The sequence below is a fragment of the Phaethon lepturus genome, unplaced genomic scaffold (genome assembly GCF_000687285.1).
Source record: "Phaethon lepturus isolate BGI_N335 unplaced genomic scaffold, ASM68728v1 scaffold14009, whole genome shotgun sequence".
Taxonomy (NCBI): Eukaryota; Metazoa; Chordata; class Aves; order Phaethontiformes; family Phaethontidae; genus Phaethon; species Phaethon lepturus.
The window spans coordinates 1-12,437 of record NW_010561338.1 but is presented as its reverse complement, the minus strand read 5'-3'; the positions used below and the strand labels follow the sequence as shown (position 1 = coordinate 12,437).

Below are 12,437 nucleotides of genomic sequence, written 5' to 3'. Positions count from 1 at the left end.
GTAAAGCACTGTTACAGCTTCAAGAGCAACATTAGAAACCAGGTCCTAGATGCTGCTGAGCACCAAAACAAGAACTGCTTCTCTTCCTGCACAGAAGATAAAGATTCAAAGATGCACATGTTGTTCTTGGGCAAAAAACTAATTTAAATGCAGAACACTGTAAGAAGAAAGAATGGGAAAAAACGAACATTACATGCATTATCACTGAGAAGGGCCAGCATGTTCTAAGACATCTGTCCCCCCAAAACAGCAATCCTGTAAGGTCAAAATCACAGCATTTGATATAGGGTTTTAAAAAAAATACATATTCTTAACATTTCTAATATTTCTATTTCCTACAGCCCTGCAATCAGAATTCATTCCCCAAAAGGAAGAAAAAACCTAATTTGACTCAGTGAATGCAAGCACAATCTTCCCCGTTAGCAGTCTCCCCAGCAATTGGAAGAGACAGTCAGTATTGGAATGCTTTGAAGGTGTCCCACTTGCTGCATTCCTTTAATAGCACCTGCAGAAGAAAAGGTGCCAGGAGAAGGCTCTTGAATTAGCATCTCTGCTTGTTGAGAACCTATAAAGCAACAGCAATTTGTTGGATGAAGCATTCTGAGGCCAGAAAGGTCCTATACAATTACAGCGACAAGCACTGAGTCTCTGATGGGTAAAGCTGAATAAAACTAAATTAAGGTCACAGCTGGTGATGCTGGCAAGCATGCAACGGAGCTATGATCCCCACAGACATTCCTAGAAATTCCTTTCCGATTTAAACTCAAATTCCTCAAGTAAAAGGATTTAAAGAACCAGGAAAAGAAGAAACACAACAATGCTGAAAAAGAAATACGCTCTTCTAGTCACTGTGTAAAGAATTTGAGGAGCAGCATCCCAAAGCTCAAAGACCAACCTAGGCTAGAGGTGGCCAGCTCTGCTCTTGCCTCAGTTCAACCTTGGATGGAGAAGGAAAAGGTGAAAGTCCAAGACCAGTCAAATATCAGCTGAGCTATCTTCCTGTGTGTCAGCCAAAGACCAAACAAGATTACTTTTCCAGGTATATCAGCATTCTTGAAGAGGATACTTATGGGTTTACTCCTTCTGAAAGAGCAGTGGAGACCAAGACAATACAGATTCAGGCTCACAGTGTCCTGTATGGCGTGACCTCTGCTGTATGGCTGGCAGCAGTATGGTATTTAAGACCCACAAGGTTTCTGTACATGGACAAGGCACCAGGAAAGTTAGGCAGAAGGCAGAAAACTTGACTGATGCATTCCCAAAGACAAGATGACAATCTGCAGTTCCCTCAGGGGTGTCAACAATAAAGCACAAACACCCTCTGGAGTAGCAAGAGCCTCCAAAAAACTTGACTGATGCATTCCCAAAGACAAGATGACAATCTGCAGTTCCCTCAGGGGTGTCAACAATAAAGCATCCACACCCTCTGGAGTAGCAAGAGCCTCCAAGAAAATCCAACTTAAAAATACCTACAAAGCAAATTCATCATCTTACTTATTCTTCCTTCTCCTCTTCATCTTTCACCGTAATTTTAGTTCTTCACTTCATACAAGTAGAATAAGATATAGGAAAACAATGTAGCAAAAATGACACCCAAACTAATTTGTAGTGATAGGGAAAACACAGATTGTGTTATACTTAACATCAGCTATCCCAGGAAAAAACTGTTCTCTCATGCCTCACACCACCATATCCACTAGCAGTCACTTACCAGAAGATTGAAGCCATGCTTGAATTTTTGGAAGCAGTCAACAAATTCATCTGGAGGTGGTGGTTTTGCACGGAGAGTAAGAACTCCCTCTGGTGAAAAAAATGAGATTTTTATATATTAATTTACAGAATCACAGAATGATTAAGGTTGGAAAAGACCTTTAAGATCATCAAGTCCAATTGTCAGCCCAACACCACCATGACACTAAAACATGTCCTGAAGTGCCACATCTACATGGTGTTTGAACACTTCCAGTGATGGTGACTCCACCACATCCCTGGGCAGCTGGTTCCAATGCCTGACCACTCCTTCAGTAAAGAAATTTTTCCTAATATCCAATCTAAATCTCCCCTGGTGCAACTTGAGGCCTCTTGTCCTATTGCTAGTTACTTGGGAGAAGAGACCAACACCCACCTCACCACAACCCCCTTTCAGGTAGTTGTAGAGAGTGATAAGGTCTCCCCTCAGCCTCCTCTTCTCCAGAATAAACAACCCCAGTTCCCTCAGCCACTCCTCATAAGACTTGTGTTCCAGACCCCTCACCAGCTTCGTTGCCCTTCTTTGGACATGCTCCAGCACCTCAGCATCCTTCTTGTAGTGAGGGACCCAAAACTGAACATGGTATTTAAGGTGCAGCTTCACCAGTGCCGAGTACAGGGGCACAATCACTTCCCTGCTCCTGCTGGCCACACTATTTCTGATACAGTCCAGGATGCTGTTGGCCTTCTTGGCCACCTGGGCACACTGCCGGCTCATGTTCAGCCGGCTGTCAACCAGCACCCCCAGGACCTTTTCTGCCAGGCAGCTCTCCAGCCACTCCTCCCCAAGCCCGTAGCACTGCATGGGGTTGCTGTGACTGAAGTGCAGGACCAGCACTTGGCGTCATTAAACCTCATACAATTGACCTCAGCCCATTGATCCAGCCTGTTCAGATATTTATATGGTATATAATTTCTATAAGTTTTACAGATATGGAAAACACAAATACATAATACATTTTCCAACTTACAGAATTTTGTAAACATAGAATCATGACAGTAAGCATATTCTTTGGTCACACTGCTAATTAATCACTCCCCACTGACTTCAAGCAAATGATTTTCCTAAGTTTCCCTCTAAGAATATACTGCATAGGATTTTCTGTGCTCCAAGTGAAAGAAAATTAGTACATTAATGAAAAAACAACACAAAAAGGCACATTTGCTAGCTACTTCAATGATCCTTAGAGAAAAAGAATTATGTCCAGTAATAACTCCTACCTCCAGGTCCTTTCTTTTTACTTTTCTTAGTTTTCTTCCTCTTCGAAAGTTCAGCAAAAGCTTCAGCAGCTTTTTGAAGTTTGGTAACAAAATATTCAATGTCATCCAAAATATGGTTCAGAATTTGCTACAGAAGAAATGAAAAGTAACAGTTTCTCTACAGAACCTATAGCAGGAATACTCCAGAAATCAAAATGACTATACTCTCAGACATGAACAGCTTCCTCGCAACAAAGTTAGAACATTCGATATTTAGATTCATCATGTTTTTAACTTTACACACCTGTAAAGTTAAATTTTAAATCTTAGATTTTTTTAAGAACTTAGGGACACTGGACATTTTTAAAATATGAACAACAAGATTATTAAATTCAGATTGCAATTACCCAATTTGTTCACATATTACATTTTCTCTCACAGCACATGAAACAATTCTAACTATCTGAATGGACAGCATTTTCCTAAAAAGTATAAGTTCATAATCTCCTTTAGTACAATGTAGTAACCTATTTGTTGAACGTCAGAATGTAGTTTTATGCAAAAGTACTCTTTGAAGAATTGTTTTCAAAGAGCAAGTGGAGGAGAATGAATGAGCCCCTGGGGAAAACACATACACCAATTCAGCAGGCCCCTCCATGTTGCTGAGGGCAACAGCAGAATAGAAAAGTAAAAAGTTACAGCTGACAAGTGGGGCAGTATTTGGTATCGCATACATCATAGGACCTGCCCAATGTTGTTGCTTACAGGCAAGAAAAGTTTAGGTTATACATATGCATGGTCCACCTGTCCTCAGAAATGACCATATGTTTATTTTCCAGATATTGCACATATCTAAGTCCCACTAAACTTAACGGAGTTTTTTATCCTTACATAGCTTTCTGAATTTGGTCTACCACACGAAATTACTATTTATATTTCTAGATCTTCATAGCAGAAAACTTTATATCAACATTCAGTCCTTTTTTTTTCCCTTTTTTTTTTTAAAGAAAAAAAATAAGCAAAATGAAAAAGAAATACCACCGATTCATTTTTAGGTCTACCACACAAACACAGGCTGCCTGGAAAGCTTTTGTCCAAAACTGAATTTTCCATGTGGAAAAAGTCTTCCCACGATGTAGGGATGCAAAATTTCCAACATTAAGCAATATCACTTGCAGTTTCTCACTTACAACATCTCGGTCAATCCTGGCTGCTATCATCTCTGCTGTTTCTTCATGATCATGGAATTGTCTGTGTTTTTCAACTGCAGAAAAGGGAAGAAGAGAATTAGGCATCCATATGCGCAGAATTAGTAACCAATACTTCCTATACAGCTTTAAATCGTATTACCGTAAGAAAAAGATGGACGAAACTGTTTGTACCATTCACTTTGCAAGGACTCCACTCAACCTGAAATACTTGCACCCTAATGCCTGATCCTGCCAAGTCGTACAAAAGAGCTTAGGTGTATGCTTTCAGTCGACTTAGCCGCATAAATGAAGTTAACCACAGACGTGTGGTACCAGGGTCTAAATAAAAAAAATACGGCAGAAAGTGGTGGATTATAAATACCATGTAATGAGAAACCATCCCGTTTTGCAAAATACACTGAAAGCTACTCCAGCAGAAGTAAGCAAGAAAGCATGTAGCCATGACTTTGGAGACAATTTTGATGTAAAAGGTAATTAGCAAAAAGGGATGCCAGGTCTGGCAACATAGAAATGGGAGATAATGATGTGATTAGAACTGGTATTTCCAAAGAACGATGAACAGAGTCAGTGACTTTTATTTGAAAACAACAAGGATTAACATTTTGAGAAATTATAAGTCTTGCAGTTTAAAGCACACTAAGCACTGCATTGCATTTGTTAACTGGAGAGATTTTAGTAAATACATTTTGGAAAAGATCCACATGAGTGGAATAAGAGGAACTGCAGGAACTCAGATCCACAAGTGTTCCGGCAAAGACCCTTTGCAAACTAATGAAACTTTTCTGAAGTGAGAAGTCAAGCAGAAGAACAAACTAGCCTTTACTCAATATAGATGTAATACTGTAGATTAGTAGATGAAAACATTCTTAAGATTACAGATTTCTCTGAACATTTTTAGTTGTTTTCTTTCCATAGTTGTGTACTTTGTTGAGTGATATAGATATAGTTTAATAAACCAGAAATAATAAAGGCTCCATGGTTAGTGATTTCTAATTCTAAAATTTTAGTGTCTATTATAAAAAAAAACAGACACAGAAACCAGTCAAAAAAGATCTCACCTTAACTTTAATACAGTTTGTTTTACAGAAGGAGCTTTATGGTTTCTAAAGAACATTTTTTTCAAAGAAAGCTGAACAAAATAAAAATTTTTCCACTAGAGATTTTTAAGAAAACAAAACAACTAAACAAGAAGTTCAAACCCATTAGAAATGGTACAGCATTCCTTGGTTAAGGATTTAAAAAAAAAAAACAAAACCACAACAAAACAACAAAAAAACACCCCGACAACTAGTCTAGCTGTACAGGGTATTATAAAGATAAATATAAAATAAATAAATAATGCTGATCTCTAGTCATCTTTTAATCCATGATTATATGTTTTAATTGTTAAATATATCTGGCCTATGCTCTCCCTATTACTGAAGGGAGCATCATTAAATTACTAGAGTTACGACAGTACTGGTTCATGTGAATGTTACTACATTCACAAAAAAGCCCAGGTTAAAATCAGTAGCCCACACCCCCACCTAATTAAAGACAAGAAATTCAGAAAATGGGTAAGTGCAAGTAAATGACAAGTCAGATTATGACAGTCAGATCTTATTCCCCAGATCAGGCAACGGTGGCTTGGGGCATTTCAGACTAGACTGGGAGCATAATCCTGTCTGCTCTCAGCGAGGACAGAGGGGTGACCTCGTACCACCATTTCTGTACCTAGATTCAATTACTGTAATGTTTACAAAAGCGGTCTCTCCAAATTATTTTCGTTATTACTGAGGATAATAAAAAACTCCTGCCCTGAACAACTGTTTATCACCATGCTGTGTGGCAGCAGGCTCCCAGAAATACTCACACTCCCCCTGCTCTGCAGCCCACGCGGACCACGCCGCCACACGGCTTCTCACATCCACCTGGGTGATGGTCCCTGGTGGCACCGGGGCAGGCGCCCGTGGCGGCGGGGGGATGGCGCTGTCAGCTTTGGATATCATCCTAGAGGAAGAGAAAAAAGCCCAGAAGTGACACTTGAAGGAAAAACATTATATTTTCTAGTGCTTAATCAGAGAAGACAAGGAGGCTTTACAAGGACCTCTTCTACTATTGAACATACTATGGACTTGCCAAGCAAGCAGTACTTGAGACCATGATCCGTAAATATGTTAAACCTAGTAGGAAACACACTCCATGCTGGAGTTGGCAAATCTTCGTCACCTGGCCACATAAGAAATCCCCAAGGAGTGCCACAGAACACTGATGTCTAGAGATCCACCAGTTTCCACAAGTAAATTCAGTGGCTTGGATTTAGTAGATGGCATTTTTATACAACCATATGCAGTTTACTGGCTGGACTTCTATTTTGTATGAAATTTTTCATTAGAGGTTACCTTTCAGCCATCACAGGTTGAGTATCTAGTCCCTAAATTTGACAAATTGTCAACCATCTGTTTCTTAAACTCTACCAACAAAACCAATTAAAATTGCAGGTTGTTTTTCCTTTTTATTTTATTTAAATTCTGAACTACTTGACCCACACAAAGAACTGAGACATGCAATGCTATTGTCAACTGGTATTGATGTCAGCTGTTCCCACCACTAAGGTGAAATCAGGAAAGATAAGAGTGATGCTATAAATCGAGAGAGCATGAGGTAATTATTAAAGCAAGGCCTCTACATGTGGTTTTGGAAGTATATTATCAACTAGTAATAAAGGGTTAACAACAACAGGCAAACTTGGAGAGATTCTGAATGCTGTAAGGCTATTCAGTGATCCTATATACTGCCAAGAAGTTAGGTTTTTACCTCAGTGTTTCAAGCCTCTTCTTTTGTTTCCCACTCTTGCTGTCACTGATTGCACTTTCAATATCTTCATGAATAAAACTAGCCTAAAGAGACAGAAGCAGTAACCATCAGTTATCAGCTATGTCTCCTCATGCACATTTTTTTAGGGCATCTTTAGATTATAGAATCCCTTATCAAATCCCCTTTATTTAAAAGTTCTGGGATAAATTATTTTATACATTAAGAGAATGAAGAAACACACAATGCTATTGTCTGGGAGTTGGTATTTTTGTCACTGTTCCAATCTCAACCATTATCATCAGATTAGTATGTCATCTAGATACTCAATTTGTCTGAACAGCTGTAATTATCTCAAGTCAACCATTATTGAATAAGCTATTTTTTCCCCTCCACATACATAATTTTTTTTTTCTCAAGTATGTTAGGGGAAATACATACTCCAAAAAAAAACCAACCTACTATAGATAGTAGCAGCCTAAAGGATTAGTAAAGTAACTTGTAGCGATACAGCTTCCTTTAAGAAATAGTGATAGCCTCCAGTTTCTCTTTGATTTAATAGAAGATGAATTTTTCAGAACATTTCCTAATCGGAAGGTTCCTGCCTCTTTATAACAGCAGCCTGCCTCCACCAGTGGCCCACAAGTGAAATTTTGATGCACGTCTAAGGCATTATTTTAATAGATCTTGCATTAAATAGGTCATGGCTTCTCATGGGATTTAGAATGCTCTGTTACACGTCTTCAGCTGACAAATTAATTTCCTACACGGGTTGTCAAAGCCCAATATGTCACTGTCTGGCTCACTCCACAAGGTCCACATCTTTCTTAGTACTCTCATAATTGAGAAGTATGTAACTTTTGGAGAGGAATATGCAACTGCTGCTGAGACCAGAACACTTCGTTGAATTTAGGATCCAAGGGGATTGAAGGACATCACAGGCTATAATGAATTGCACTACAGAATATGGATGAGGGATACAGTAAGGTTAAAGAATTAACAGAAAAAACTTAAGGGGATTTGAGGAACCTAAACACAGAAGATTTCCATTAATCATACTCTTGATATTTAACAATTTTTTGTTTAGAAAATATGGAATGCCTGAAATATTATTGAATATTGACTGATTTTTTTATTGCAGAGGCTCCTGAGCTTCATGGCAACTTCTAATCAAAAGCACAAAAAAGGCAAGGGAGAAAGACCTAACCTTTCACAAACAGCCAAGTCTCATGGGTAAGGAACAAAAGCTAGGGTATGGTCACAGACTCAAGCAATACCTCAGAAGAAAAGGGGGATCCTGGATTTCCAAGTCACCCTTTGTGCTCTGCATTTTTATTTGCATACAGAGGAACAACTTCAAAAGATGAAAGAAGGGCGGGGGCGGGGGGGGGAGAGACAAGACCACCCCTACACTTCGGGAAGCTGGGTCCAACCAGACCTCAACAAGGATCCCTGCACTATTTAACATAATGCCACCTGAACTTCTCAGAGTATCACGGTTTCCATTGAAACAGCAAATTCTGTGCAACTTGATCACGCAATTATCCAGTCATCTTCACACCACTCTCACTAGACCAATGTCAAAACTGTTGCACAACACGATTAGCAATCTGTTGTTTTAAGACAATGATATGAAGTACTACAAAGGAATTCAAAAATCACCATTAACTTGTCAATTGGAATTTAAAGAAATACCAATTATATTGAGTAGCTAGCAGAAATTAAAATTTATAATGCTGGAAATACATAAATATTGCAGAAGACATTAAAAAAAAAATTTATGCTTGAAGAAAATATTTTAATCAGAAACGAGCAATCTCTTCCCCTGTTTTGCCCCTCCTGCAAGTAATATTTTCCTTTTCATTATCTCTCCAGCAGAGCAGAGATGCAGAGAGGTGGAAATGCAGAGAAGGTTTAATTCTTCAGTAACAAGAACAGCAGAAAAAAGGGAAAGACTAAGTAAGACTCAGGGCTCAGATGAGTTCTTTGCAGATTATAAGATAAGTTTGAGATAACTCAAATTATTTTACACCATGTTCTTCAGAAGTGTGACTGTAAACCACATACATATTCCAGAGTTTTACTCATTTGCAAACCTAATTGAACAGCTACCGAGCCCAAGAATCAGTATTTACAGTAACGACATATTTGCACATGCACTAAAGATTCAGTTTACATACAGGACTACTCTCTTGCAAGACATACTATGCTACATTTACTAACATACTATAAGTAGTGTTGATATCATAAATATATTAAACTTAAAGCATATTTATAAGAATAAAAGAACAGAACTATTTTCTATGAATCAGTCCATTTGATTTTATCCACTGAACTTGCCGATTCATAAAATTTCCCCTATTCAAATAAGTCATAGCAGATCTTCATTACTACCTTACCTTAATCTCATCACATTGGAAAAGATGCAAATCGGGCTTGTTTTGGGTTGGTTCTTTACATACTAATGCAAGAATTGAATTGTAATTGCATGCATTCATCACAGCTTGGCAATGCTGAATTGTGCTTAAAGGAAAATTCTCCAGTTCGTTCTGCCAGGACAGGAGAGAAAAAAAAAAAAAAAAAAAAAAATCAAACACAAACCACCACCTTACTATACAGCATCCTGATCTCAGAAAAGCTGCACAAGTTAAAAAGGGAAAGTGATAATAAGCTAATTAGTATACTGAATCTCACATACATAATTTTTCTGCCCATTCTCTTTTTCTCTCTCTCTGAAAATGAGACTGCCACTCACAGATCTTACCTTTGATTCCAAATCCACCAAACTGACAGCTTTGTCATCCACTTGAAGAATCATATCTTGAGTCCACACTTTGCCTTTGGCATCCAGCAATTTCAGCTTCCTTATTCCATCATCTACTGTAATCATGGCCTCTTTTCGGTCCAGAACAAAGGTGGTCAAGTGCTAGTGAATGAGACATACATTTAAAAAAAAGTAATTGTAATTTTCCCTATTGTTCAGCAGTGTCAGTATTCAAATTGCCAGGAAATAGCAACAGAAATTATTCATGAATAAGAGTGCCTTTGTATATGACAGACCCCACCAATAAGCTGCAAGAGAGGTTGTTTAGTCCATAATATCATTTTAAGTCAACTCATTTTTGTAACTCACTGTTTCTCATCCTCTGTCATTTCCTCACTACAGTGAGAGGTTAGACTTGAAGGCATATTCTGACATCTTTTGGGTATCAAAGCTAGAATTAAGCCCTGAGTATTTAATTAGCTTTCTTGAGGAGTGAAATCTTGAGGCAAGCTGAATCCAGGAAGTGTCAGCACAAGGTTCCCAGAAACACCCTGCCAACATGCCTCCACCATCACCCTGACCTGGAGCATCCCCATCTCTTCTCTGCCAGCTAGGATGCTGATGGTAACCCATGATGGGCTTGCATCTGACTGGGATACCTTATGGACAGGCTACTCACCTCTTTTACACAGATCACAGTAGAAATGTAGCATACTAACTACTTTTGCTCACCATCAACTTGGAATATTCTCTAGATTCAATTAATGATCTAGAAATTAAATACTACCTCACAGACATCACCTCAACTAGCTTCCCTGTCATTATGGTTTTGGCAATTTCTCCTTCAACATGCCAACCACGCAAGACAACCCATAAAACCACTTCAATTTTTATCCAGGTATAAATCCAGCTTCACCTGGTTACACTCATTCAAGCTGAACCAATTTTAATATATGCCTGTACATCTATCTTCTAAATAGCTTTAAAAAAAAAAAAAAGAAGAATTAAGTGTGCTTTCTTCTATTGCAGGACAACAGCGCTTATTAATGACAGACAAGATAGTAGATGCAAGCTGCATATAATCAAAGCATTTAAAAGAAGTAAAGCGAAACAAACTCTCTGTTGGCTGCACACACAGGAATGCTTAGGCTCCAAATACAAATACTAATTTTTATGCCAGTACAGTACCAAAACTGTTATGAAGAAACCAAAGAAAAACATAGCCAATTAGAAGCAAAACAAGTATTCATTTGCAAGCTGATCATAGGCTAGAAGCACTTGAAATTAAGACTCTTCTGCATGTTATCGCACAATTTATAGCTAAGTTAAAACCCAGCAAAAAGGAGCTGAGAATCTATGATATTTGCAAGACTTGGCTTAACCCTTGACAGGGGTTTGATGGCAGTGGGAGAAGGTTTGTGCCAAAGCAAGACCACAGAATGAGGCGCTGCATCCAAAAGTGCTTAACAGGGTACATATGGGCACCCAGGCTTACCTTGCTGAATATTTTAAATATATCTACTCCTGGATAAAATATGACAGCAGCATACAGTAATTCTGCAAACAGCTTAAGATGGGAAGTAACACACTTTGCACTTCACGCTGGGGAAGAATCTGCGCAGGCAGAATATATTTAACTACTACATAGTAGACTAACTGGGGCTTTTAGGAGTTGACGGTCAGCTCTTTCTGAATATTCTGCCAGCCCTGTTGACTATAACTGATTGAAGTATCCATTTTAAGTATCATCCAGTGTGCCTCACCAACAGCACAGGGTTTTTCAGCTCTGCCTCACCCTTGCAACAAGCCAGGTTCAGAGACAGGGCAGCATATCATGTTGAATTGATATCCCATTGAGAAGCCCTGTCCGCTTGCCAAACTACACACTATGCTTACATTCTTCTAACATCACAATTTCAGCTCATTATGGCAAAGCTACAGAATTTGAGACATTTCAGTATAATCTATTCTGAAGTGACCTCGGGCTGGCAAGATATTTTGGAAGATGTATAAGCCTTCAAGCATATGTATCCTCAAAAATCATGTAGGCAAAAAATAACTGCATATAACCGAAAGCTATAATTGGTATATCCTCCTCATCTCACCTCTACGTGATACTGCGAAGTTTCGGATATGCTGCTGGCACTGTCTCGTGCATAATTCTTTCTTTGTTCTAAAGATGAGAGGAAAAGAAAGAATAATTATTCATTCAAATTCTTATCACGCTGTTTTGAATACTTCTCAGAGATACTTAAGACTAGTTGTATATATGAAAACAGGAGATGAGCTGCTGATAATTTCTGTATTTCAACAGAAAAACCCTTCACCCCCACATAGTCCAGCACAAGGATCAAACTTACGTCAACAATGTTAACAGAGAGCCAGTGGGTGCAAACAAAAGCCAGTTATCTCGTCAGAGTGAGTCAGGACACCGGAGGGGACCTGCGTTCTGACTGAAGACGCTTTATTGGGAAGCCTGATTATTAAAATCACTGGCTTGCCACTTTGGTAGCAATGGGTTAACCAGTATCAGGCTTATGGAATTTGTATGAACGCACTTGAAAGCATAAGTACTTTCTGATATGCACGTTAAATCTGCAAAGCAGCAAAGCCACACACAAACCAGACCTGATTCATCCTTTACTTCTTCCTAAAGTATTCCATTTGATGAATTGCTAATGTAGAAATACGCATCGAAAGGTGTTTAAAAAAAAAAAAAA

The 12,437-nt window shown here is 38.7% G+C and overlaps 1 protein-coding gene across 1 annotated transcript in view; it reads right to left on the bottom strand.

Moving 5' to 3' along the window:
- The window catches only part of EPS8 (epidermal growth factor receptor pathway substrate 8), a gene marked incomplete at its 5' end in the record, with an annotated part of 42,546 nt that extends 30,652 nt beyond the window's left edge, over positions 1–11,894 (bottom strand). The window contains 8 exons of the mRNA XM_010293984.1: positions 1,712–1,800; positions 2,971–3,097; positions 4,140–4,213; positions 6,013–6,149; positions 6,957–7,039; positions 9,353–9,502; positions 9,718–9,879; positions 11,823–11,894. Of these exons, the coding sequence (XP_010292286.1) occupies positions 1,712–1,800; positions 2,971–3,097; positions 4,140–4,213; positions 6,013–6,149; positions 6,957–7,039; positions 9,353–9,502; positions 9,718–9,879; positions 11,823–11,894 (894 nt within the window). The remainder of the gene's footprint in view (positions 1–1,711; positions 1,801–2,970; positions 3,098–4,139; positions 4,214–6,012; positions 6,150–6,956; positions 7,040–9,352; positions 9,503–9,717; positions 9,880–11,822) is intronic.
- Between the last annotated feature and the right edge of the window lie 543 nt (positions 11,895–12,437).